The 26,046-nt window shown below is 46.8% G+C and overlaps 1 protein-coding gene across 7 annotated transcripts; it reads left to right on the plus strand.

Moving 5' to 3' along the window:
* The first annotated feature begins 727 nt into the window (after positions 1 to 727).
* Positions 728 to 26,042, plus strand: LOC146259219 (solute carrier family 45 member 3). 7 transcript variants are annotated; one of them, XM_084671269.1, is made up of 7 exons: positions 737 to 869; positions 2,059 to 2,189; positions 17,476 to 17,840; positions 20,256 to 20,494; positions 20,664 to 21,291; positions 22,520 to 22,785; positions 22,877 to 26,042. In XM_084671269.1, the coding sequence occupies exons 3-7, from the start codon at positions 17,693 to 17,695 to the stop codon at positions 23,297 to 23,299; spliced, it is 1,704 nt and encodes a 567-aa protein (XP_084527395.1). In that variant the 5' UTR covers positions 737 to 869; positions 2,059 to 2,189; positions 17,476 to 17,692; the 3' UTR covers positions 23,300 to 26,042. The 7 variants fall into 7 exon arrangements, with proteins under 7 accessions (XP_084527396.1, XP_084527395.1, XP_084527398.1 ...); XM_084671268.1 differs by lacking the exons at positions 737 to 869; positions 2,059 to 2,189 and adding exons at positions 13,890 to 14,855; positions 15,037 to 16,874; XM_084671270.1 differs by lacking the exon at positions 2,059 to 2,189 and having other exon boundaries at positions 728 to 869.
* The last annotated feature ends 4 nt before the right edge of the window (positions 26,043 to 26,046 follow it).

The raw sequence follows: 26,046 nt of genomic DNA on the forward strand, positions 1-26,046 counted from the left end.
TACACAGACATTGATTGACAACCTCTGATGGTTGTGCTGTAAGCAGGGAAAACTGATTCAAACGATGTCACGTTTGTGGCTTGTCTCACAAGGCCTGTGGGGGGGGTGGGGGGTGACCAAAGGGCTGCAGGCTGGGTGAGGGAAGTACAACAAAACCTGTTAGTCTGCTAATTAAGCCTTCTGGTAAAGTTGAATAGTGACTGAGAAATGTATTAGGCTTATCATTGACTACTGATTTTAATTACAGGCTCAGTTTTAATGATGATGTTATTATGACTGGAGTGGCTTATTTTGTCTTATAGAATTAGTCTAATGCGTTTATATGTAGGCTATCTTTTATATAGAAAGAAAATAAAACATTTCGTTTTAGTCCTTTTTAAGTAGGTCTGTGTTTCCATAACAACCACAGATGATGCCTACAATAATAGGGTATTCCATCAAGTTTATGTATTTTTTGCTAAATTTTAAACATTGACATGTAAGCACAACCAAATCAAAGAATGATGAATGATAAATTACGTATTTTTCTTAAAACAATTTTAATACTAAATGCTTGCCTTATAAGTGGTAGGCTAGCTTAGGTAATATGATACAGTACTACTGCGAAACAAGTTAATTGTGGAAAATTTGAAACATGGGCTCTGCTAAAGCCCAGCCCCCTTCAAAAAAGTATTGAAGTCCATGCATTCCTCAGGAAAACAGTCGCTTCCATCCATCCTCCCGAGATTTTATTCCTATTGCCCGATCTCTATAGAGACTTCACGTCACAGTCTACCAGCTTAGTCCGTCCTACAAGTACAGAACGACGGTTCACCGGGAAAAGTGGACAAGTTGCTGCATGGATTTACGGTAGTCGCGTAGCCTACAAGGTAAACGTACGTTTTTACTACCTAAGAATTGGATCTGAAACTCGAACCGGTCACTTCTGATAGATTTATAGTTACCGTCAGCGATCCGGTGATGAAGACAGTTTAGTAGAAATGTATCAGCCTAGTTCAACTTATTCATGGTAACGTGTTGAACTTCCTTTCTATTACAATGCGCCCACTGCATGAATTTGCTTTCCATTTACCTTATATCGAAATAAACTATTATTTCGTTTATTTCACCCGAATCTCACGTCTTTGCGATGTACGCAGGCTAAAAAGACCATGTGACTACGACAGTCAGCGACTACTGTGTAACCTGAGATTATCAAAGTTTCAAACAGCATTTTGAGTAATAGCCTACCGCTCTCTCTTATTGATTCCAAACCAAATGTCGTGGTGTCACCGGATACGTATAGTTTCTATCTTTGCGAACGGGCGCATTAATGTTTGCCGTTAGCATTTGGCGCTGTTGGTGAGACCCCTGCTGTTTTGACACATGGGTGTGGGGGAGGAGGCGCAATACAAAAGTGTTTACAGACTTAATTTAACGGTCTGTAAACACTTAAATTGAGGCAGACAACCTTTAGACTATTGATTACTTGGGTTTTAGCTTTTCTAGTAGGCCTATTGCATGAGACACGGGAAACATGAGATACATGTGCGTAAAATGATTTTTTAAAAATTAGATAGCCTACTGTAAAAATATGAATTTTACTCTATTCGATCAACACGATTGGATTAACGGTCAAATCCACCTGTTGATGTCCATAGTTTCATCGCTGCTATTCACGTGTTATTCTGGCCGGATCTACCTCAGTAGTGTACTACCACAGTGATGTCTGGATAATTAAAAGGTCTGAATTGTCTCTCTCTCTGTCTCTCTCTCTCTGTCTCTGTCTGTCTCTGTCTCTGTCTCTCTCTCTCTCTCTCTCTGTCTCTGTCTCTGTCTCTCTCTCTCTCTGTCTGTCTGTCTGTCTCTCTCTGTCTCTGTCTCTCTCTCTCTGTCTCTCTCTCAGTCTTGCTCTCTGTCTCTTAGCCCCCTGGCTATAGAACAAAATAACCCTAAGCTGCTACATAGCCTACTCTACCATAGGCTGAGTTGTCATATTAGTAGTAGCCCACTGTGTTCTGTTAAAATTCCTTAACATGTGTGGGGGTGGTAAATGTTTTATTTTTTACTTTTAACCAGGAAGTGAATGGTCAAAACTACATTACTGAAAAAGAGGATCAAAAGGTTAAAGAGCTCCAGTTTCTGACAGGAGTGTTTCTTGTTACCGCGACCACGACTGCCTGCACACAAAGGCCTCTTTCCGACTAAAGGCCAGTCAAGTGTGTTATTCATTCACCTCAGAAAAATAGTCTCCCTTTCTCTCTCCCTCTCTCTTCCCCTCATGATCTTTCGCTCTTTTTCTTCCTCTCCTAGTTTCTGTCACAGACTTTCTGCCGTCCCACTCTTTGTCTCTCACACATTTCTCTCTCTTCTCTTGTTTTCTTCATGGGGTACATTAGTTCAGTAAAGTGTCAACCTCATTTATTATCATAACTTCCCCTCATTACAAAGCAGTTATGCGGCAATAACACAAAATGCCTTACCTTATACCAACTCTGTTGTAGCAACATGCATTTAACAGTGCCCACAGGGTCTATGTGCTTCATCTGCACCTTACAATTAGCTGACAGTGAGAGTATGGATCCTGTACCCAGTAGAGGGTCCTGTTACTAGTAGAGGGGCCTGTTGCTAGTAGAGGGGCCTGTTACTAGTAGAGGGTCCTGTTACTAGTAGAGGGGCCTGTTACTAGTAGAGGGGCCTGTTGCTAGTAGAGGGTCCTGTTGCTAGTAGAGGGGCCTGTTACTAGTAGAGGGGCCTGTTACTAGTAGAGGGTCCTGTTACTAGTAGAGGGGCCTGTTACTAGTAGAGGGGCCTGTTGCTAGTAGAGGGGCCTGTTGCTAGTAGAGGGGCCTGTTACTAGTAGAGGGGCCTGTTACTAGTAGAGGGGCCTGTTGCTAGTAGATGATCCTGTTGCTAGTAGATGATCCTGTTGCTAGTAGAGGGGCCTGTTACTAGTAGAGGGGCCTGTTGCTAGTAGAGGGGCCTGTTGCTAGTAGAGGGGCCTGTTGCTAGTAGAGGGGCCTGTTGCTAGTAGAGGGGCCTGTTACTAGTAGAGGGGCCTGTTACTAGTAGACGGGCCTGTTACTAGTAGAGGGTCCTGTTGCTAGTAGATGATCCTGTTGCTAGTAGAGGGGCCTGTTGCTAGGTGATGATCCTGTTGCTAGTAGAGGGGCCTGTTACTAGTAGAGGGGCCTGTTGCTAGTAGAGGGGCCTGTTACTAGTAGAGGGGCCTGTTACTAGTAGAGGGGCCTGTTACTAGTAGAGGGGCCTGTTACTAGGTGATGATCCTGTTGCTAGTAGAGGGGCCTGTTACTAGTAGAGGGGCCTGTTACTAGTAGAGGGGCCTGTTGCTAGTAGAGGGGCCTGTTGCTAGTAGAGGGGCCTGTTACTAGTAGAGGGGCCTGTTGCTAGTAGAGGGGCCTGTTGCTAGTAGAGGGGCCTGTTACTAGTAGAGGGGCCTGTTGCTAGGTGATGATCCTGTTGCTAGTAGAGGGGCCTGTTGCTAGTAGATGATCCTGTTGCTAGTAGAGGGGCCTGTTGCTAGTAGAGGGGCCTGTTACTAGTAGAGGGGCCTGTTACTAGTAGAGGGGCCTGTTGCTAGTAGAGGGGCCTGTTGCTAGTAGATGATCCTGTTGCTAGTAGAGGGGCCTGTTGCTAGTAGAGGGGCCTGTTGCTAGTAGAGGGGCCTGTTACTAGTAGAGGGGCCTGTTACTAGTAGAGGGGCCTGTTGCTAGTAGAGGGGCCTGTTACTAGTAGAGGGGCCTGTTACTAGTAGAGGGGCCTGTTGCTAGTAGAGGGGCCTGTTGCTAGTAGAGGGGCCTGTTACTAGTAGAGGGGCCTGTTGCTAGTAGAGGGGCCTGTTATTAGTAGAGGGGCCTGTTACTAGTAGAGGGGCCTGTTACTAGGTGATGATCCTGTTGCTAGTAGAGGGGCCTGTTACTAGTAGAGGGGCCTGTTACTAGTAGAGGGGCCTGTTGCTAGTAGAGGGGCCTGTTGCTAGTAGAGGGGCCTGTTACTAGTAGAGGGGCCTGTTGCTAGTAGAGGGGCCTGTTGCTAGTAGAGGGGCCTGTTACTAGTAGAGGGGCCTGTTACTAGTAGAGGGGCCTGTTACTAGGTGATGATCCTGTTGCTAGTAGAGGGGCCTGTTACTAGTAGAGGGGCCTGTTACTAGTAGAGGGGCCTGTTACTAGTAGAGGGTCCTGTTGCTAGTAGATGATCCTGTTGCTAGTAGAGGGGCCTGTTGCTAGGTGATGATCCTGTTGCTAGTAGAGGGGCCTGTTGCTAGTAGAGGGGCCTGTTGCTAGTAGAGGGGCCTGTTGCTAGGTGATGATCCTGTTGCTAGTAGAGGGGCCTGTTGCTAGTAGATGATCCTGTTGCTAGTAGAGGGGCCTGTTGCTAGTAGAGGGGCCTGTTGCTAGTAGAGGGGCCTGTTACTAGTAGAGGGGCCTGTTACTAGTAGAGGGGCCTGTTACTAGTAGAGGGGCCTGTTACTAGTAGAGGGGCCTGTTGCTAGTAGAGGGGCCTGTTGCTAGTAGAGGGGCCTGTTGCTAGTAGATGATCCTGTTGCTAGTAGAGGGGCCTGTTGCTAGTAGAGGGGCCTGTTGCTAGTAGAGGGGCCTGTTACTAGTAGAGGGGCCTGTTACTAGTAGAGGGGCCTGTTGCTAGTAGAGGGGCCTGTTGCTAGGTGATGATCCTGTTGCTAGTAGAGGGGCCTGTTGCTAGTAGAGGGGCCTGTAGCTCCAACCCAGTTCCCCTCTAGACCAGCTGGCTGCTTTCTGCTGCTCTGTAACTTCAAAGTCAGGAGGATAGTCACACAGAACATCTAGCACGACTATCTAGACCTGCTCAAGATCCCCTCAGTGCAAACTGCACACAGGCTAATCTGCTTCCTGCTGGGCTGTTGACCTTGCTGAGGACTATGAAGAATCACTTTATTCATGGGTTGACTCTCACTCACTCACTCACTCACTCACTCACTCACTCACTCACTCACTCACTCACTCACACACAGATACTCTCACACACACAAGTTCAAAAGTATGTCAGTCAGTGTGGATTTTGGGACCATTCTCTTCTAAGCTCCTCGTCCTCTTCAAAGCATTATGTTTCATGCCTGCTGGTGTCATGTGGGTTCGTGCAACAATTGGAGGAATGCAATCTTCACACAATGCTTGTCTCACAGTGGAGAGCTAGACATGCCACTTAGTTATTTAGTTAGTTAGTTTATTACCATGTGAACTGTGAATGGAAACAGAGAAATTACATTCTCTCACAGCACCTCCATCTCCTTGACATCTCTCTTGATGGTAAAGCTGCACGTAAAGTGTTGCAGGGGTGAAAAACATCTTAAATTAAATGCTGTTCTTTTTCAGAGGCTGCTGCTTGTAGCTAGATTGTAGGGCAGGAGTTGACAGTGTTTTGTATGGAGCTCTATACACCACTACTCAGTTTTTAGAGCCTTTCAGTCTGCAGCACAACACTTCCAGGCTGTCATTCCCCCATCTAGGATACTTTCAAACTGGTAGAAGTTTGTGAGGACAGGAGTAAACATCTTTCATCTTCTCAAGGAAGAATATGCGTCGACGGGCATTTCTTCACTGTTTTGACAAGGCCTGAGAGGTTCAGACCACACAGCAGTGTGTGACAGCTTCAGGACTATTCCCCAAATAAAAAATGTGGGGTTAGTTTCCCTCAGTAACTACCAGGAGAATGTTTTTAAATCATAGACTAATTTGTCTTTTATTACTATATATGACATTATATGACGACTTATTTGAACAGAAGGTACATTGCCAGAAGGTATTCTCTGTACTTCTCCTTAGATTTTTTATTAAGTTGGTAATAATCACAAACATAACCTCCAGTTTCCCAAAATCAGATTCACCAGATGTTCACAGAATCCCCGCTGTCCTTTATGTGTGTCTCTGCGTGAGCTCGTACTAAGCTGAAGTTCATTCTCCAAAATGTGTATGGTGTCCTCATGCAGCTGTCTGTGGGCCAAAACACGCACACATCATTAGCGCTTTCATACTACTGAGCTGAATGTGTCCCTCTAGCAGTAGACCTAATCATTATAAAAACAGTGAGATAATTTGTTACGGCAGGGCCAGAGAAACGGTAATGGGGAAGGCTGATGGGAAAATAATTTGTCGTTTTTTCCTTTGAGTGTTTTGGCATTGAGGAAAACAATCCTGAATCCGCCCCACGTGCACACACCCAACAACCAGAGCATTGAGAGCACCTGCTCAGCGAGAGGGAAACCTTTGGGTTAGGAAACGCACATTACTGGATCAGTTTAACTCAGAGAGACAGGCAGGAGTTGAACCCCTCCTGGACCTCTATAGCCTTGGAGAAAGAGGTGGAGCCGGAGAGACCATATCTCCCAAAGCATTTCCCAGCACTCTCCTGGCCCTCAAGGTTAAAGTGCAAACTGCTTCCCTGTAATGGTGTTCTCCTGCCAGCTCCAGGCAAGGGGGCTTAGCTGGGGGGACGCGCTAATGGACCAGACAGTAGGGTTGTGTGGTTGAATGTGTGAGGGGGGGGAGGGGGGGCTTCCTAGGTCCCTCTTGGAAACATGGTACAACAACCCACAAACAGACGTATTGTTGTCGCGTGTTTGATTGGACAGACGTATTGTTGTCGGGTGTTTGATTGGACAGACGTATTGTTGTCGCGTGTTTGATTGGACAGTTGTAGATGACCTTGTAATTGTGATCATTTGAAGTGGCATCTTTTGAAACATCTCAGGTTTTGTTTCATGATGTGGCAGACTAAGCGTGTTTCATATTTCTTGAACAGTCGAGGCTGCTGCTTTAAGTGGCAATGTTTTTGACTTCTATCTCTGTCACCCTTACGCCATCAACAAACCCCGTCTGGACTTTGTCAAGCCAGAATAGATCTGGGATGTGCCAGAATGTGTGGGAAGTTTGGCAGTCGTTCAGTGCTGCAGTGGCTCCACCAGTAGCTATCCGTCTTGATTGGTGTTCAGAATTATTTTACTGCTTTCAAAGGCTAATGCATCCGTCCAAATCTAACATCCTTCATCTTGGTTTAAGAATTGTATTGATTAAAAAAAGACGTTGTGCGCCTGCTGTTTGGTCTATGTATCGCAGTGGTTTAGCAGCTCTGTTACTAAAGATAAACTTGGTTTTATTGAAGGAACATTTGAATGAGTTTCAGTTGTACTGAAGCAGTTTGTCCTTGTGTTTGTTTCAACCTTGTGGTGTGAAGGAAAAAAGCAGAAACTCACATATGGCACAAAGGTCTATTTAGTACTGGCGTTTTAGATGTTGTTTTGTATTTTTGTACCTGTTATTGTGCCTTAACTTTTAAGTTATATTATTGTTATGATTAGGAATCATCCAAAGAGCTCACACTGAACTTAAAATGCAGCAGATGGAGAGAGAAAAAACTCATTATAAATGTGTCTTAGCACTGTATGAAAATAATTCATATTCAAACCAGCGTGAGTCAGTCAGTTCTAAAGCAGTGGCGTCTTCCTGGGTGAGAAGAGGACAGGCAGAGACGGAGGTGAACAACAGGACTGTCACTTCCCCGTGTCTTAGCCCCACCCCCCCTCCTTCAGCCTCATTCAATTAAGGAGACTTTATACAGTCCTGCCCACTTGTTTAAAGTGTTTTGCCAGAAGGCTGGCATTGGGATACAAGCTAGCCCCCGGGTTCAGCTCTCAAGAACGGAGGGAGGGAGGGAGGGAGGGAGGGAGGGAGGGAGGGAGGGAGGGAGGGAGGGAGGGAGGGAGGGAGGGAGGGAGGGAGGGAGGGAGGGAGGGAGGGAGGGAGGGAGGGAGGGAGGGAGGGAGGGAGGGAGGGAGGGAGGGAGGGAGGGAGGGAGGGAGGGAGGGAGGGAGGGAGGGAGGGAGGGAGGGAGGGAGGGAGGGAGGGAGGGAGGGTAAAAGGAGGAGATACCAGAGCAGAGAGAAAATAGAGAGAGGGGGAGACAAAGAGATGAATAGAGAGGGATAGAGAGAGAGAGGGTGGGTGGGTGGCAGGCTGAATCAGACCAGGTTTCTGCTAATGCATCAATGAGAAGCCTTAGCTGTGATGCTTCTTCAGTCTAATTGTATTTAAAGCACATTTGATTTGTGCCAAACTGAACGGTTCTTTTACTGCCACTGGATGCATTAAATTGGTTGGTGTAAATCAGAGATGGAACTAACTGACCACTACGGACCACTGTGAGCAAAGTCAGATGAACTTTAACAAGTATAAACCGAGAAGCTCCTAAAGTAAGAGAAAAATTCTATGAAGATCTCCATTGAAAACGTTTTTAGTCTTGGACGAGGCTTCGTCTAGGAAACTGGTTTGAAGTGTTTGTAAGTATTTGATTGGCGACATTATGGAGCATGGGCCCTACACCTGCGATAACACAGCCTTGTCCTCAGACATTTCCCTAAAAGGACTTGGCCAGATGTCGTGCACACAATAAGCAGAGAAACCTAAGAAACATAGCAGAAAGAGAGAGAGAGAAGGCTCTTGGTGAATGAATGTCGCTTGCCCCCTCTCTGTGGTTGTGCCTCTTAGGAAAGTCCACACTATGGCAGAAGTGAAAGGTTTATGAAAAAAAGTTGTGATTTACCGCTTTGAAGTTTTGTCTTTGTGTGTGAAACATGGAGAAGTCTGGTTTGACACACCACATATTCTCTTTCAAGTCTCTAGCTGAAAGGGATGCTGGTCGGGTGTTTGAGAGTAGTGGGAGAACTTTGATATCTGAGAAGAGCAGCTATATGGCCTCTGACAGGATGAAGTCGGTGACTCATGTCAATATGTGTGACTGCTTTGATGCCGGTTTCAGACAGGAGTATTGTTTAGCTCAGGTTGCTTCAAATGGCAGGCTTGTGGGCTGAGCCGAGATAGGACGCTAAATGTGTTATTATCAGAGTCAAACTTCTGTGTTGGTCTTAGCCTATTTTAGTAAATGTCTAATTTGTTATGTGTCTCTGAAAATGAGAATACGTGAGAAGAGATTGAAGGCCTGGAAGGAAGTCTGGGTTCCACTCAGGCTACTAATCACACAGGACTACTGCTGATTACTGGAGAGGACTCCTTTGTTTGGTCAAACTGGCATTTCTCTTTTGCCTTGGTTTCCCTGCTTTCACAGTGGAGTGCTGTGGACTGAGATTGTTTGGGGAGGAATGTCCTAAAGTTGCCTTGTTTTGATTTTGCTTAAACATTAGTGTGTGTGTGTGTGTGTGTGTGTGTGTGCCTGCATTTCAGTGTGTGTGTGTCTCTGTACTTTGTAGGTAGTGAGGTTAGCCTTTCACCGTCCCCCATCATCTGGTTTGAGTAGGGTTTGACGAGGGCGTTAATCACACTGGCCCTGAGGGTGGCCAGGGTCCTAACAACAGCTGGAGGAGAGAGGAGGGCGGGGGGGGTTGACCTGTAATGGCCATCCACCCAGAGTCCCAGCTAGGAGCTGTCTCTGTCTGTTTGCTTCTCTCTCGCTCTCGTCCTCCGTTTTCTCATAACACATCAATCCAAGCCCTAGCCTAGACTTCTATAATACATTATATGTAGTCTAAGAGTCCCAGTCTAAGAGTCCTAGTTCATGCTATCTGTGGCTGTGGCCTCGGCCGTCTGCGACCCAAGCCCATCCCAGCAGCAGGCTGCTGTGTTCAGGGGCCCTGAGAGCTGTCTTTCTGCTCACTCGTGGTCTCTCCTGTTCTCAGAAGGGTTGCCTGTTTTCTCAGCAGCTTAATTCATGTCCTACTGAGAGGTTCCTTTTCACCGGAAAATTACACCAAAAAGCTGTTCCAAAACACAGTCTCTGTCTTTGTCACACTTCAGCTCATGTTTTCGATCCAGCTGAGAGGTTCTCTTGCCACAACAAAGCTGTAGTTACTCCCAGCACAGTCCTCTACTGCCGGGGTGTTCCTGGACTTGAAGCTAATCAGTATGCATAGCTATGTTTTAGCATCCAAATCACCTATTTATTCACATGTTAATTTAATAATGGGAACACACAACATGCGATTGCTTCTCCCTGTTATCCTTCTACCCTGTCATTCCAGGAATGTTCAAAGGTGGAAATAGTACTAGTATGGTTATAGTTAATTGAATAAACCTTTAATATTTGGATGGGAATACATGAACACTCCATGAAAGACGTTTTTTTGATAAATGCTTTATAACACCTCTATTTAATACTTTGCTTAACTAAGGTAATGACAATTAATACAATTAAGGAAAAAAGACAGTTGTATGTAGCATTTTCATGAGAAATCCTTGAAACTTTCCAGAAATCATACTGGGAATTGATCTTTTCTTTGCAAACCTTGGAACACTTCCATCCTCCCTTCTTTCCCTACTTTCGTCCAGCCTTCCTTCCTTGGTAGCTTTCGTCTTGTCAGTTTATTGACGTGCAGAGAGGCTGTTGTGGCTGATTACGTAAGCGGGCGTCAGTTTCGTCCTGTGCTTATGGGCTGAACCGAGGTTAGTGTGCTTGGAGGGTTAGTGTGCTTGGAGGGTTAGTGTGCTTGGAGGGTTAGTGTGCTTGGAGGGTTAGTGTGCTTGGAGGGTTAGTGTGCTTGGAGGGTTAGTGTGCTTGGAGGGTTAGTGTGCTTGGAGGGTTAGTGTGCTTGGAGGGTTAGTGTGCTTGGAGGGTTAGTGTGCTTGGAGGGTTAGTGTGCTTGGAGGGTTAGTGTGCTTGGAGGGTTAGTGTGCTTGGAGGGTTAGTTTGCTTGGAGGCTACAGAATTAAAAACCCAGCCCTCTGATGGTGTTCCTTGTGATTATTAATAATATGAATAATCACACTTATACATGTGTCACTACACTACAATAGCATTGACCCATCGTTAATCTTAACCCTATTTGCAAAAGAGGGCTGTGTTTCAGACCGGGCTGGTAAACAGCAGGTGAGTTGATAATATACAAAACTAATCCAGGGTGGAACTGGTTGCGTTCTGTTGACTTTGCATGAAACAAGTTTTATCAGCATGAAAGACAAAGACAGGAGAAGAAGGAGGGTAAGTGAGTCAGTTGCTCATGTCTGGTCTGGGAGCTGTCTGGTCTAGGTGCTGTCTGGTCTAGGTGCTGTCTGGTCTGGGAGCTGTCTGGTCTGGGTGCTGTCTGGTCTGGGTGCTGTCTGGTCTGGGAGCTGTCTGGTCTGGGTGCTGTCTGGTCTAGGTGCTGTCTGGTCTGGGTGCTGTCTGGTCTGGGAGCTGTCTGGTCTGGGAGCTGTCTGGTCTAGGTGCTGTCTGGTCTAGGTGCTGTCTGGTCTGGGAGCTGTCTGGTCTGGGTGCTGCCTGGTCTAGGTGCTGTCTGGTCTAGGTGCTGTCTGGTCTGGGAGCTGTCTGGTCTGGGAGCTGTCTGGTCTAGGTGCTGTCTGGTCTAGGTGCTGTCTGGTCTAGGTGCTGTCTGGTCTGGGAGCTGTCTGGTCTGGGTGCTGTCTGGTCTGGGAGCTGTCTGGTCTGGGTGCTGCCTGGTACCTCTGTGGTCGGGTGTGTTGCCAGCAGCCATGTGCTGCACTCTCTGTCATTATATTGACGTGTGAGCAAGAAAGTGAGTGTGTGTGTGTACGTGTGTGTACGTGCGTGTGTGACAAAGAGTGACTGAGTAAAACAAGGAGCGTGTTTTTTTTTTTTTTTATAAACAAGGTGAGCTGTCATTTCCTCATGTAGGTTAGAGAGGAACACTGCACCCTCTCCACAGCACACAGAGAGAGACCTTCAGCAGGAGGAGGGGCCACTCTGAGCGGAGGAGGGAGAGACAGGAGGGTGTTGAGACAGGAGGGAGAGACACATCTATTCAGAAGTTCTCTTTGGTGGGTGAACGGTCTCCCTGCTTTGAAAACAAAGTCTTCATGAAAATGCTCAGTGGGCGAGTTGGTTAAAGGTCAAGTGTTAATGCCAGGCAGCTCTGGGAAAGAATCTACTCTGGTAGTAAGTAAGATTTTGTCTGATTGTCTCTAGTCTAATTGTAATTTCATTCTTGAATCATCCTGCACCATCAAGACTGAATTATTTTTCATTTTTATAGACTTGACTTCTATGCGACAGACAGGTCAAACAAAGACAGACAGGTCTAATGACAGACAGGTTTACATCCAGACAGACAGACTGACAGGTCTAACATACAGACAAGTCTGACAGACAGACAGACAGACAGACAGCCAGGTTGTACCTAGTCATTGACAGTTAGCTGTTTTTCATAGATTAATATAACATAGTACTGTAAGAGGCCACTACAATCTGCAGTGGACGAGGTGTGACCATGTCATTTGTTTGCAGGAAATGATTAAGCTACAAGGAGAGACACATGGATACTGGTTTTGTTGTAACAACTTTAGTTGGGTTCAATGTTTATCCTTCAAAGTTGGGGGTATTTAGTACTTATGCACTTGAACTTGAATCTACTTTTACAGCTGGGTAAGATTTTAACTGTCGTTTTACACAGGGCTTTAACCTCTCAATTAACTTAAACCATAAACAAACGTGATTTCAATCTCATTTTAATTAAACACATTTGGGGGAGTGCTGGTTACCCAGATGAGTGATGGCGCCTCTACATAAGCGCCTTTCAGTGACTGGAAAACCAAGAATCAGAATGAGCTGAAGCTTCGCTAACTGTTCAGACATCCACTGTTGTTCTGAGTCTGTGTGCTTGTAGAGAGAACAGCCCCCTCCCAGATGTATGACTGACTATTCAGCGGTCTGAATGGACAGGGAGGAGCCAGGGTCCCTCGCACCTCCAGCCTAATACTGCTCCCTGTGGAGCTGGGGCTGTGTGTGTGTATGAGAGTGTTTCTCTATACTTGTGACCTTCAATCATACCTGAATCTGCTAGTTCAACTTGAAGACGTCACTTTAATTCTTCTCTTTCATTATGAGTGTTCTGAGTTATTGGCTGAATTGTATGGATGGATGGAAAGACAGAGACAGAGAGACACAGAGAGAGACAGAGAGACACAGAGAGAGAGAGAGAGAGAGAGACAGAGAGACACAGAGAGAGAGAGAGAGAGAGAGAGAGAGAGAGAGAGAGAGAGAGAGAGAGAGAAGGAGGAAGGAGGAAGCAGTTCAGCATTGGCCATGGCCAAGTGTATTATTAGACTCTCCAGAAATAAGACAAGGACGTTTCTGCTCCTCAGAGCACACAGATTGCCTCCACTTTACTGCAGCCCAATCCAATCTCCGAACGCTGGAGGGAGGAAGAGAGGAAGCAAGGAGGCAAGGAGACAAGGTGACAAGGAAATGGTGGAGGAGAGCAGAGTGAAGGAGAGGTGGGGGAAAGAGGGAATCCTCCTGGTTGTCATCTTCTGCTCTCTAACAGTGTAGGGATACACAGAGGACAGGAATGACCTGGAGAACAGGTCAATGAGAGATGAGGAGGGTAGGATGGGAGGCGAGAAGAAGGAGAAGAGATCACATGATTGAAGGCAAAAGGCAGGGTCAGGGGTCAGAGTGATGGATGTTTGGGGTGGAGAGAGGTTGGGGGGGGTCCTGGGGGGGAACGCTAGAGAGGTCAGTTGAGGTCAGGACAGGACTTTCATGTGACAGGAGGAAGAACATCAAATCATGAAAAGAAAAAAAAACTTGACCTGAAAGAGCACACATACTATAAATTAACTTACTTTTCTAAGCAAAGAAAGTCAATGACAGGGTACAGATGATGACAAACTGAAAACAGAAGGAACCAGACATGTCTTGCTGTGATGCCACTGTTATGTTGGTGTAGTGTGGTGGTGTAGGGAGCACTGAAACCTGACCTGGGGGTTATTCCAGAAAGCAGGTTATGCAACATCACCGGGTAAGTTAACCCACCAGCTGATTCACAATGTTGCAGCAACCTACTGGCAATGTTGCTACAACGCTGGGTGTCAGCTGGGGAGTTAACTTACCCGGATATGTCACATAACCTGCTTTCTGGAATACCCCCCAGGTCGAGTGTTTGTCAGTATTATTTGTATATATTTTTTTGTTCATGGTCTGGCCTTGGTTTACCTCCTGCCAGGAAACGTTGTCTTTGATTCGGTCCAAGCTGCTCGCAACCTCTTCGTCTGCAGAGAGAACACCACAGCGACCTCATCCTGAGGGTTTGTCAGTCTAGCCCCAAATGGCACTTGTGGTTCTGATGTCATGTTGGAGCCATTTCCTCCTCCTCTCCTCCTAGCTCCTCCTCCTCTCCTCTTGGCTCCTCCTCCTCTCCTCCTGGCTCCTCCTCCTCTCCTCCTAGCTCCTCCTCCTAGCTCCTCCTCCTCCTCTCCTCTCAGGCTGTTCTGGTTGTTGTGTGTGAGGCTTCTATACCATAAGAACCAAGAGTTAATGAATAAGACCGATAGACTGCTACCTCACTAGATTAAGTCACTCATCCTGGTACGATGTAAACAGCCTGGTTGTGTTGTAGTTAAACAGCCTGGTTGTGTTAGTTGTGTCTGGTCGAGGAGTTAAACTCCTCAGAACAGGCCGTCCTGGAGAGGCAGGGGTGTGTGGGGAAGACTTGCCAGGCTTCCAGTTGCTATGCTAACTGTTCAGACTGAGTTGCCAGGGTTCCAGTGGCTATGCTAACTGTTCAGACTGAGTTGCCAGGCTTCCAGTGGCTATGCTAACTGTTTAGACTGAGTTGCCAGGCTTCCAGTGGCTATGCTAACTGTTCAGACTGAGTTGGCAGGGTTCCAGTTGCTATGCTAACTGTTTAGACTGAGTTGCCAGGGTTCCAGTTGCTATGCTAACTGTTAAGACTGAGTTGCCAGGCTTCCAGTTGCTATGCTAACTGTTTAGACTGAGTTGCCAGGGTTCCAGTTGCTATGCTAACTGTTCAGACTGAGTTGCCAGGCTTCCAGTGGCTACGCTAACTGTTCAGGAAACTTTGACTTCCACTCGCAGACAGGGCAGACTTCATTCATACTGAAAAACTGTAAAATGTAAGGATTGATCATTTCCTTTTGTTAATCACACTGTAGACCTCAGTATTATCTTCATATTCAAATGTGTATCTTAATATTTATATAATTATTATCCATGCATATTTACACGTTCATAAATTGCGATAGCCATTGAGATCTGTCATTTTGGTCGTCTGGTGTTACTTCTCTCTCCTCTCAGCTGACAACCCAGAATAAATCCCAGAATCCTGATCGATGGGTGATGGAACAGCTTCTTTCACCCCAGCAGGTCCTCTGTCTCTCTGTGAGAACCTCAGACAGAAACTCAGCTGGGAGGGCACAGAAGGGAGTCAGACCAGGGGAGTCACAGTCATGAAAAGCAGAAAAACATAACTTGCCGTGGGCCAAGATGTCAAAGTCTTCTCAGAATGGGGGTCAGCAATGAGCAGAGGGGCATAGAGGGAGATGGAGAAAGAAAGTTCTCATAGAAAAGGGATGTGTGTGTGGAGGGGACATGAAGGGGGAGCAGTGCTGGCGTGGGCAGGTCCCCTGATGAGACTTTCTCAGGGTAGTCGAGGCCGGCGGGAGAAAAACATAATGGGTGTGAAAGGTTCTCTCTCTCCCTCTCTCTCTCCCTCTCTTTCTCTTCTCCTTTATCCTTTCCTACCTGCTGCTCTCAGCTTATCCTGATCACTCCCCATGAGCCTTGGGTCATGCACACGTTGACAAGCTGTCTGGTTCTGATCCGCTTTGCTTTTCACAGAAACAAGAACACACCTGAGCTTGTTTGTTCAGCATGCCGACCTGATTCACCGGCACACATACTGTACTTCAATTATTTTGCTCTCATATGGTTAGCGATTGTTTGTCAGCTTGTTGAATTCGTGTCGATGCCATCCCTGTGTCTCCACCAAACACACACAAAACGCTAGTTTGTTGAAAAAAAAGTGAGGCGATACATTAACAGCGTATTTTATTTATTGTTGTGTGCCTTTCATGACTGACGGATGGTCCTGTTGGTGATGCCAAGTTCAGTCTAGCTTCTAGCAGGGGAACAGATGGGCTCCATTGGAGGAGACATGGTCACATGAAGTGAGTTTTAGCGCCTTGTTGTTTGTGCGTCCATGACGGTGTTCTCACACCTCTCCCTGGCTCACGATGATGACACGTCTCCCTGGCTCACGATGATGACACCTCTCCCTGGCTCACGATGATGACACGTCTCCCTGGCTCACGATGATGACACGTCTCCCTGGCTCACGATGATGATACGTCTCCCTGGCTCACGATGATGATACGTCTCCCTGGCTCACGATGATGACACGTCTCCCTGGCTCACGATGATGACATGTCTCCCTGGCTCACGATGATGACACGTCTCCCTGGCTCACAATGATGACATGTCTCCCTGGCTCACGATGATGATGATGGTTATGATAATGATGGAAGATGAAGAAGACGTGGAGAGGAAAGTGGATTTAGGAAAACAGCAGTTCTCTCTCTCCTCTCTCTCCCCACTCCTCTCTGAGAGCATTCAGACCCATTTTGAGGAAACTTGAGTCTTATCAGCTGGATGACCTCTCACCAATCAATCCCTCCGCTGTTCCCCCATCCATTAGTCTCTTTCTCTATCCCGTCCCCCTCTCTCTCTCTCTCTCTGCCGTGCTATGTCCTGCTTGCTTAATTCTCAATATCCTAAGAGTGAAAATGTAGCTCTCAAGAGAATTCCTTGAGGTGAATGTGAGAGTGTTGCTGTGTGGAGAAGAGTACCTGGAGCCCAGTCAGGGTGTTGGAAAGACCTGCGCTGAAGTGCAGGCAGGCCCTAAAGGACTGTGTGGGGGAAATGATCAGAGAGACAGAAGTTTCATCTGGTGTTCTGTTACACATACACCTCCTCTGCACATCTGCTGGTGCAGGTCTCATACGGCAGCAGCCACAAAGAACTATGCAGGAATGTCTCTGTTTCTGTTTCTGTCAGTCTACCACCCTCCTTTTAGACAGGCCTTACAAGACAACAACAACAACAGCTGCCAGAGAACAGGCCATCAGGCCAAATGGGTGTGTTGGGTGTCACATACTGTACTTCTGCCTGGCTCATGTCTGTTGTTGTAAAAGCTGTCTTCAAATAGTTTGTTTCTAGAGAGCCTGTAGAGACAGAGAGCCTGCAGTGGGGAGATAGCTAAATGAGAGAGAAGAGTGGGAGATGGCAAAGAGAGAGTGAATAAGAATAGCTAGCTTTGAAAACTGTTTTTTTTTTAAAGAGAACAGAGAAGCCTAAAACAGAGTAGATTAAAGCAGAGCAGAGTACAATCAAGTACAGTATATTAGAGTCCTCATCAAGTACTCATCAATGATACCAACTTATAATATTTTTTCAACCTTCCAAAACGTAAATTTTATGTAAATTCTTTTTTTGTTCCTTATTCTTTTTTGGAAACTTCCTTTCAAAACGTTTTTGGGGAAACTGCTACTTGGGAAAACTATTTCAACCTTTCAAAACTTTTTTTGTTCAATTTTTTGTTCTTAAGTTTTCCTCTTAGTCATAATGTTCCTCTTGGTGTTCCTAAAAGTGTTCCTCTTAGTCATAATGTTCCTCATGGTGTTCCTAAAAGTGTTCCACATGTGTCTCACAGTGTTCCTCTCTTCTTCTTTGTTTCAGATCCATAATGCAGAGACCAGGATGGACCCTCCAGGTCATCTGAGACTGTCCTGCGTCCCCCTCAGACGGCCTCCACCCCGCTCCGCCCCAGCCTCAGGATCCACTCCAGCCCCAGCCTCAGCCCCAGCCTCAGCCCCAGCCTCAGCCCCAGCCTCAGCCCCTGCCCTCCACAGAGGCCGGGCGGAGGGCTCTATCGAGCGGTGGAGAGCGTCTAACGATGCCTGGATGGAGGTCTCAGTGGCGTCTGGTCCTGCTGAACTCCCTGACCTGTGGCCTGGAGATCTGTGTGGCGGCTGGCATCACCTACGTGCCCCCTCTCCTGCTGGAAGCAGGAGTGGAGGAACAGTACATGACTATGGTGCTAGGTGGGTCAACCCCCCCATCCCCCTTTCTCATCTCCTCTGGTCTCCTTCCTTCTCATTGGTTACGCCTCCTCTGACAGAGCATGTATAAAACATGAACAGTTCAACCCTCCTCTCTTGGGGTAAAATGAGGGAGGGCCCTTCTCATTACACACACACACACACGCACACACATGCCCCCTCAGGCAGAAACCAGACAGTTGTAGAGATTAACTCGTCTTTTCCCTGGCTGACCACTTAAGGGATCGTTTGGTGTCAACTACTCCCCAGTATATTCTACATCAGCTTGCTGTGCAATGTCTTCTCTCATTGAAAGTTTTTTTCTTATTTAGAGCATTTGTTCTAGTAAATGTTGTGTATGATTTGACTTCTAAGGTTATAATTTGCCGATTGTGGTTAGGCTCTATGACACTATAAAGCTAATACAAAGACAACCAATGCAGTCACAGTTAATGTATGATGCATATTAAAGCAAAACATATGGAAATGTATTCTGTGGGCTGTCATAGAACAGTGGGTATGACATGAATCATTTATCAGTTGTTGGTGACTTATAAATTCAAATTGATGATACTCTCCAAGGAGGAAATGCAGTGGTGGATTTGGTGCAGGGCTAGTAATGTGATTGGCTGCACTTCAGCCAGTGAGTGAGTGAGTGAGTGTGTGTGTGTGTGTGTGTGTGTGTGTGTGTGTGTGTGTGTGTGTGTGTGTGTGTGTGTGTGTGTGTGTGTCAGGGCCACAGGGCATCTTTCCACTGTTGTTGTCTTAAAGACATAATTGAGGCCGTCACTAAACCCAGTAGGCTAATCACCTGGTTTGGTGTCCAGGTGGCAGTAGGGTGCTCATTTGAAGGCAGTAAGAAAGGGGGAGAGAGAGACAAGGGCAAAGAGTGAAATATACAGAGAGCGTGGGAGCGAGCAAGAGTAAGGAGTGAACAAGAGAGAGAGAAGTCGGGAACTCAAAAGGCGGGAGCAGAATGTCTGAACATTAAAAAGAGAGCGGTGGAGGGAGGATCTCACCTCTCTGACGCTGAATCCTGTTACTGTATGAATGCAGGAGCTCAGACTGGATAGTCAAGTCTAGATCAGCGATTCCTAACCTGTGGGCCGCTCTACACTACTAAACGCATTAGCTGTTAAGGCGAAAGCTAGAATTAGAATGTACGTCTGACGATTGGTCAATAAAACCTATGAAAATACATTCTATACTTTAAAGCCTGTGTTTGCAAATTCAATAACAAAAAACAAGGAATGTACCTTATGCCATACCTAATGAAAGTCGTTACAATATTTCTAACACACGCGATGATGTATCACATACTATCAGCCCTAGCTAGCAACAGGAGAAAACATGATTTCGCGCAAACCCGCTGACGGGGAAACAGGGATTAAATTATCCTGAGTGTTTGCAAACTATAGGCCTACCAGTAACGTTTGTTTAAATTTCCTCACTGAGCAACCGTTGTTCATAGAAAAATAATGTACCATAATGTCCCTTTTTTGAGACTGAGAACAGGAACACTCGATGTAGCTGAGCCATTATGGTTTCAAAGTCGAGACGTTTTAATAGTAAAGTTAATCGCTGCATCCACTCAACAGCCGTGTTCAGATGCGGTGGCCATGCTACGCAATGCAATACGGCCGAGTGGAGTCACATGACCTCCCATCAGTCTTCACTGACAACTCGCCCTCCATCTCTTTCCTCCAACACACACACACAGTCACACAAACACACACACACCATCAAGTTATTCTCTTCCCTCTCTCTCTCTCTCTCTCTCTCTCTCTCTCTCTCTCTCTCTCTCTCTCTCTCTCTCTCTCTCTCTCTCTCTCTCTCTCTCTCTCTCTCTCTCTCTCTCTCTCTCTCTCTCTCTCTCCCTCTGAGAGGTGGGGGTGCAGTTTAAAGCATGTTACCGTCTACTCCTTCCCTCCCCCCAACCCCTCCAGCTCTAAACAGCTGCACGTGAACCAGAGAGTAAAAACACATTCTTTTGTATCGTTCCCCACACAGCCGAAAGCAGCTAATCTGGAAATAGCCATGGACCTAATTCACTTTCCCCCCTCTCTCTCTTGGCTAATGGAGCGTTGGGTCCATCAGGATGTATACTGTGTCTTGGAGGCTTAAGGCAGTTTTTTCACATGCCTGCCACATGCTTTATCTAATAAGCTTTAGACTCATTCCTGCCACACCCTCTCTGATGTCACGAGAGCCCTACTCTCAGATTAAAGATGGTTGACAATGTGGATGTGACCCCTCCCGTGAAACGAAGAGAAGACCAGTACAGATCTCAGCAGCAGAAGCATAGAAGCACTGATACCACACCAATGTCAAATGAATACAATCAAAATATTAATATGTCAGTGTTACCTTTCTCTCTCTCTCTCTCTTTCTCTTTCTCTCTCTCCTACCTGTTTCCAGGTATTGGCCCGGTGCTGGGTCTGTTATTCATACCTCTGATTGGCTCGGCCAGTGACCAGTGCAACAGCAGCTACGGCCGGCGCCGCCCCTTCATCTGGCTACTGTCTCTGGGCGTGCTGCTAGCGCTGCTCATCATCCCCCACGCCGACTTCCTCGCTGCCCACCTCTCCTGGGGGGGGCGCTCCCTCCAGGTGAGCTTCCTCATCCTGGGGGTGGGCCTGCTAGACTTCTGCGGCCAGGTGAGGAACAGCCCTCCCCCCCACACACACACCACACTAAACAAGATCATAGTTAACATTCATGCATCCTTAGACACCACCCCATACCCATTACCGTAACTGTTCGGTGTCAGAAAGAACCTTTATTATGTGCGGGAAGAATGGTCTTGTTGACGTGTGTGGTCTCCAGGTGTGCTTCACGCCGCTGGAAGCCTTGCTGTCGGACCTGTACCGGGATGAGGAGGACTGCAGCCAGGCGTTCGCCATGTTCTCCTTCATGGTGAGCCTGGGGGGGTGTGTGGGATACCTCCTCCCCGCCCTCGACTGGAGCCGCGGCCTGCTGTCCGTCTACCTGGGAGGCCAGGCCGACTGCCTCTTCTTCCTCCTCATCCTCATCTTCGTCACCAGCGTGCTCATCACCATGAAGGTGTCGCAGGAAGAGGAGGCGGCGGCGGCGGTCGGCAGCAGGCCGGCGGCGGCGGCGGTGGCGGCGGCGGCCCTCTCGGACCCGGGGCCCTCAGACTCAGCGCGCTGTGTGCCGCGGTCCTGCTGCTACATGCTGAAGTGCAAGCTCCGCCTCCTGAAGTGGGGACCCCTGCTGTGCCTGGTCAGGAGCTGCTGGTCCATGACGCCCGCCATCTACCGCAGCTACTGCCACGTGCCGTTCGTCATGCGACGCCTGTGTGCCTCGCAGCTGTGCAGCTGGATGGCCGTCATGTCTTTCATGCTCTTCTACACGGACTTCGTAGGGGAGGGCTTGTACGAAGGCGTGCCCAGTGCACTCCCTGGGACCGCCTCCAGGCAGCGCTACGAGGAAGGTGGGTCCATAATCGGAGCGACACCTTTGTCTCAGTCTAGGACACGTGTCTGAGAAGGAGATGGGAAGAGACTTGTGGAGATGTATGTGTGTTCATCACACCATGTGTGTGAGCTGCTTCTTCCCTGGCTTGGCTTTCATTTATTATTATTGTGTAGGCTGATCCTGAACAGAAAGTGTAGCCGTGTTGGTTTGTAAAGTTGAGGGTATTTCAGTCGGTTGGTCTCCAGCACCTGGCCAGACTGCTGTTGGTCTCTCTGTGACCCCAAGTCCAGCTGCCCCAGCTGCCCAGGATGGACACACATTCCTGGGCAGAGGTGGGAGGCAGAAGGAGGGGAGGGGTAGGGTGGAGAATGGGTCCTCTCCCTTCCTTCCCTGTATATGAACTTTGCGCTTTTACCAGTGATGAAAAAGCGGTTCTGTATTGTCTAGTTCCTCTTGAGTTTTTTTACATGAAGTCAGATAGTTCTGTGGTTTGCACCTCTGTTCCCACAATCCTTTGCAGTGTTTGTCAAGTGGGCTCAGTTTTCTGCATTCACATGGTAACCGTATCCACATCCTTTAGTCCACAGAGGGATTATCTGCTGCTCTCTCAAACTGGTGACCTGCACACCCTCGGCTCATTGAGATAACAAACTTGTACCCTGACAAACCTCTGCCCAGGCAGGTGTAGAACCAGAGGAGAAAGACTTTGGTCAGCTTTGCATGTTTATTTGGACTAGACATCCTGCCCGCTGAGTCCACGCACATGTTGAGAGGGGAGAGCAGAACAAATTGAGTGTTGGACATATTTGTTCTATTGTCCAGGAGTCTGGACCTCTTTTCTGCTCTCTGTTTGGATACTGGATTCCTTACCAGACACTTGCTGGCTTGCTGGTTGGCTGGCTTGCTGGTTGGCTTGCTGGGTGGCTGGCTTGCTGGTTGGCTTGCTGGGTGGCTGGCTGTATCGGTTGGTTGGCCAGCAGTGTGACAGCTGGCTGGCTGGCTGACTCTGAGGGGTACAGAGCTAAATCCGTTCTAGTACCTATCTGTCATTCTCGCCAGCAGCCCTCCCTCACCTTCCCCTGGGATGGATGTGAGGTTTATTATGTGTAAACTGTTAAAGCAGTCCACTCCTTCTGTTAGCTGAACCCAACCTGCCACTTCTCTTGATTTCATAGATGGTATTGCTGTGCATTGGCATTTTCAAAATTGTTATGGTTATGACAACATCTTCACCTTCTCCTCAGGTATCCGTGTGGGCAGCCTGGGCCTGTTCCTCCAGTGTGCTACCTCAACCTTCTTCTCCCTGGTCATGAGTCGACTGGTCCGTCGGTTCGGTTCTCGCCAGGTGTACGTGAGCAGTATGGTGAGCTTCACGGCGTCTGCCCTGGTCATCTGCCTGTCAAAGAGCGTGCTGCTCGTCACCCTCATGTCAGCCCTGACCGGATACGCCTACGCTACCCTGCAGACACTGCCATACACCCTCACCTGCTACTACCACAAGGAGAAGGAGGTAGGGGCAACACACACTTACTCTGGACATGTGTTTACAGAGTGTCCTACTGACACAACGTTGAATGTGGGTCTTTTCTTTCACACTTTAGGTTTACATGCCAAAAAAGAAAACCAAAAACGGGCTTAAAAATGGCACTTCAATACAGAGAGACACTGTGCATTTGATCTCCATGGATGAAGAAGGAGGGTTGAACCACAAACTAGAAGGCAACGGCCACGTCTTTTCCGACTACTCCACCCCTCTGCACGGCCAGAATGGTTCGTCCCACAGCATCGCCGGCCCTGAGGCGGAGGAAGCGGAGGTGGGGGAGAAACGTGGCGTGGGCCTTGACTTTGCCATATTAGACAGCACCTTCCTCCTCTCTCAGGTCTTCCCCACCCTGTTCATGGGCATGCTCGTCCAGTTCACTGCCTCTGTCACCACCTACATGGCCAGCTCGGCCATCTTCGGTGCCATTGCCATCTATCTGGCCAATCATATCGTCTTTGACCAAAAAGACCTCAAGAGCTGAGAGTGAGACAGACAGAGAGAGACCAGGGAAATGGAGTAGCACACTCCACAATGCACTACAGGTCCCAGCATGCCTTAGTGCAGGGTTGCTGTTGCCCTAGAAACCAGGGTGAATTGTGTGTGTGTGTGTGTGTTGATAGATGTGTCTATGACGGAACTCAAGGAAAGTGGAAGGATGCCTGGAGTTTAGACCCAACCACTTGTTGCTTTAAAAGAGATGTCTGGCATTAGCTTACTCCAGTGCCCCACTCTGCCCTCACTGCCCTCACTACCCCTCTCTGCCCTCACTGCCCCTCACTGCCCTCACTGCCCCTCACTGCCCTCAATCTGCCTGTCAGTTTCTGTCTGCTATTCTCCTCAGGTACAGCCAGCCAATCAGCATGCTCGTCCTATAGCCACCTCAGCTGACAGGAAGTCTGGTCTTTTAGGAGGTTTATTTCCCCATGCTATACCATTCCCTCCCAGGAGTAAAGAACTGTTTTATTTGGATCTTGATACATATAATATAATCTCTCTTGCGATAGCAACCTGCGTGGGTGAGGTGCCATCTGTGTCACAGCATGAACCTTCCCCACTGCCAATCAAACGTCAATCAAGGAAGGTCATAAAGTTTACATCATCCTATCACATGACAGTCCTCTCCTTAGTGTTTTGTGTCACCATGTGTCATGAGTACGCATGTGCGACAGCGACTGTCATCTTAAAAGACAACCAACCATGAATGGGTGGTAAAGGTCTCCCATGCTGTGGGGATGTTGGAGGGGGTACTGATGTTGGTAACCACAACTTCTTCTTACCTTGTGCAACAAGACCTAAATGAGATTCTAGCAACACTGCAAAACTAAAAGAAGTTTTTGAAAATGGCGGTGTGGGGGAGGAGCAGTGACAGAAATGAGATCTGTCATATTTCTATACTCTACATTGACAGTCCCACACATTTCTCTAAAATATTGTGTTCTGTTGTTGTGCGTATGGATGTGTGTGTGTGTGTGTGTGTATAATCCTGTGTGTGTTTGATAAAGAGAGACACATACAGAGATGCCTTTGGGATGCTGTATCAGTCAGCTATCTGAAAACTGCACATGGCCATGAGGAGCTGCATACTGCTTGGGTCTCATCATGCTGTATATCAAATATATTGTGGCCTTCATTTATTTTTGGGGAACTTCGGGTTTGTCGGTAAAATGCTGGTTTTACTGAACAACAATGTACTTTGTTTGGATCTATGTGTATATAACTGGTCTCCCTTTCAGATATGTTTTGTTTGTTATGACGACTCTGCTTTAGGTAACATTGACCTACAGTATGTGACCTATGCAATGGCCAGCCTGGGTTGGCGACATACATTAAGAGTTCTCCTCTTGCTCATTGATTCAGTGTGATAGTTTGGTTGCCTCCGTCACCTGAGAATTGTAGATTGTATTTGGTTCATCACTATTGATGAACTACTGTAAACCAACCAGAAACAGGTTGAAATCCAATCTTTGGAGGTTCATTATTTTTCACAGTGACCTCCTCCATATACGAGGATGTGGATTTTAAAAAATCTGAAAAATGTCAGAAAATGTTCCTTTTTGAAGTGCCTCTGTGGCTGCAGTCAGCTCTGTTTCAAATCAGCGAAATTCAGGAAGTGCAAAGAATTGGGACTAGCTGCAACTATAGAAAATGTTTTGTGAGGGAATGCTTCTTATTGATCTAACATGAAAGCTTTTAAAATAGTTTGCCAAACTTAAATTAAGGAAAGATCATTTCAGTTTAAATGTAGAATTGCTGTCAATGTTAAAATTGAATTGACCCCAACATTGGACTCTACATGTACATTTACATTTACATGACTCTACAATTTTTTGTACATATAGTTATTTATTTTCCTTTTAGAATAAATCCTAAGCACATAATAAGGTATGTTGCCTTTTTGTTGCATCTGTCATAGGTGTCCGGGCAAAAGCTATTTCTGTGAAAAATTATAAATTATTATTTTGTATGGATGTGATAAAGAGCATCTTTAACGCTGTAATTTATTTGACAACTCTGCTGTCATGCATTTCATCTTTGATATTTCTTCTTTATCTCATTACAATAGACTGATGTCAATTTCAACACTAAATATACCTAAATGTTTGGCTTTTTGTTTACTGGCAGTTTATCAGGATTGTTATTTAATACATTTGAAAGCAGTTGAAACCCTCTGTTATTGTTTTGTTAGTTTTAGTTTTAAACCATTGTTTGTATTTACTCTGGTTTTACACCGTTTAATTAGTTTGACCTAAGAGAACATTTTCTCACAGATGATGCCAGTGCACGAGGCACGAGGCATCTTCACACAACGTACACAACCCTGTCCTGTGTTCTGTCTGCCTCATCACTGCCTCATCACTCTGCCTCATCACTCTAACCACTGAGTTCCTGTTGGGAGCGTCTCTGTTGTCTGCTTTTGCTCTTTTGCATAATTACCTTTGACTTTGATTAGCAATAGAGTGGGTGTCCTACTATTCTGTCTTCAGATGTCCTACTTGGGTTCAGCATAGTGCCAGTAAGGGTCCCTCCAGTGATCCATTTTAGTTGTCTTATAATTATGCTGGGATGTAAAGACTGAATCAGGGATATTTTCATTGATGCCCATTGTTATATTAAGCCTTCACAAATTCTGTTTGTTTAATTATTTTATTGTTATTGTAAATCCCTCAGATGTATCATTGTCACAAATAGATTTTTATACAAAATAAAGATATTTCATTGTAAAAGGCT

The sequence above is a fragment of the Hypomesus nipponensis genome, chromosome 14, assembly GCF_054491055.1.
Source record: "Hypomesus nipponensis isolate SF chromosome 14, ASM5449105v1, whole genome shotgun sequence".
Classification (NCBI taxonomy): Eukaryota; Metazoa; Chordata; class Actinopteri; order Osmeriformes; family Osmeridae; genus Hypomesus; species Hypomesus nipponensis.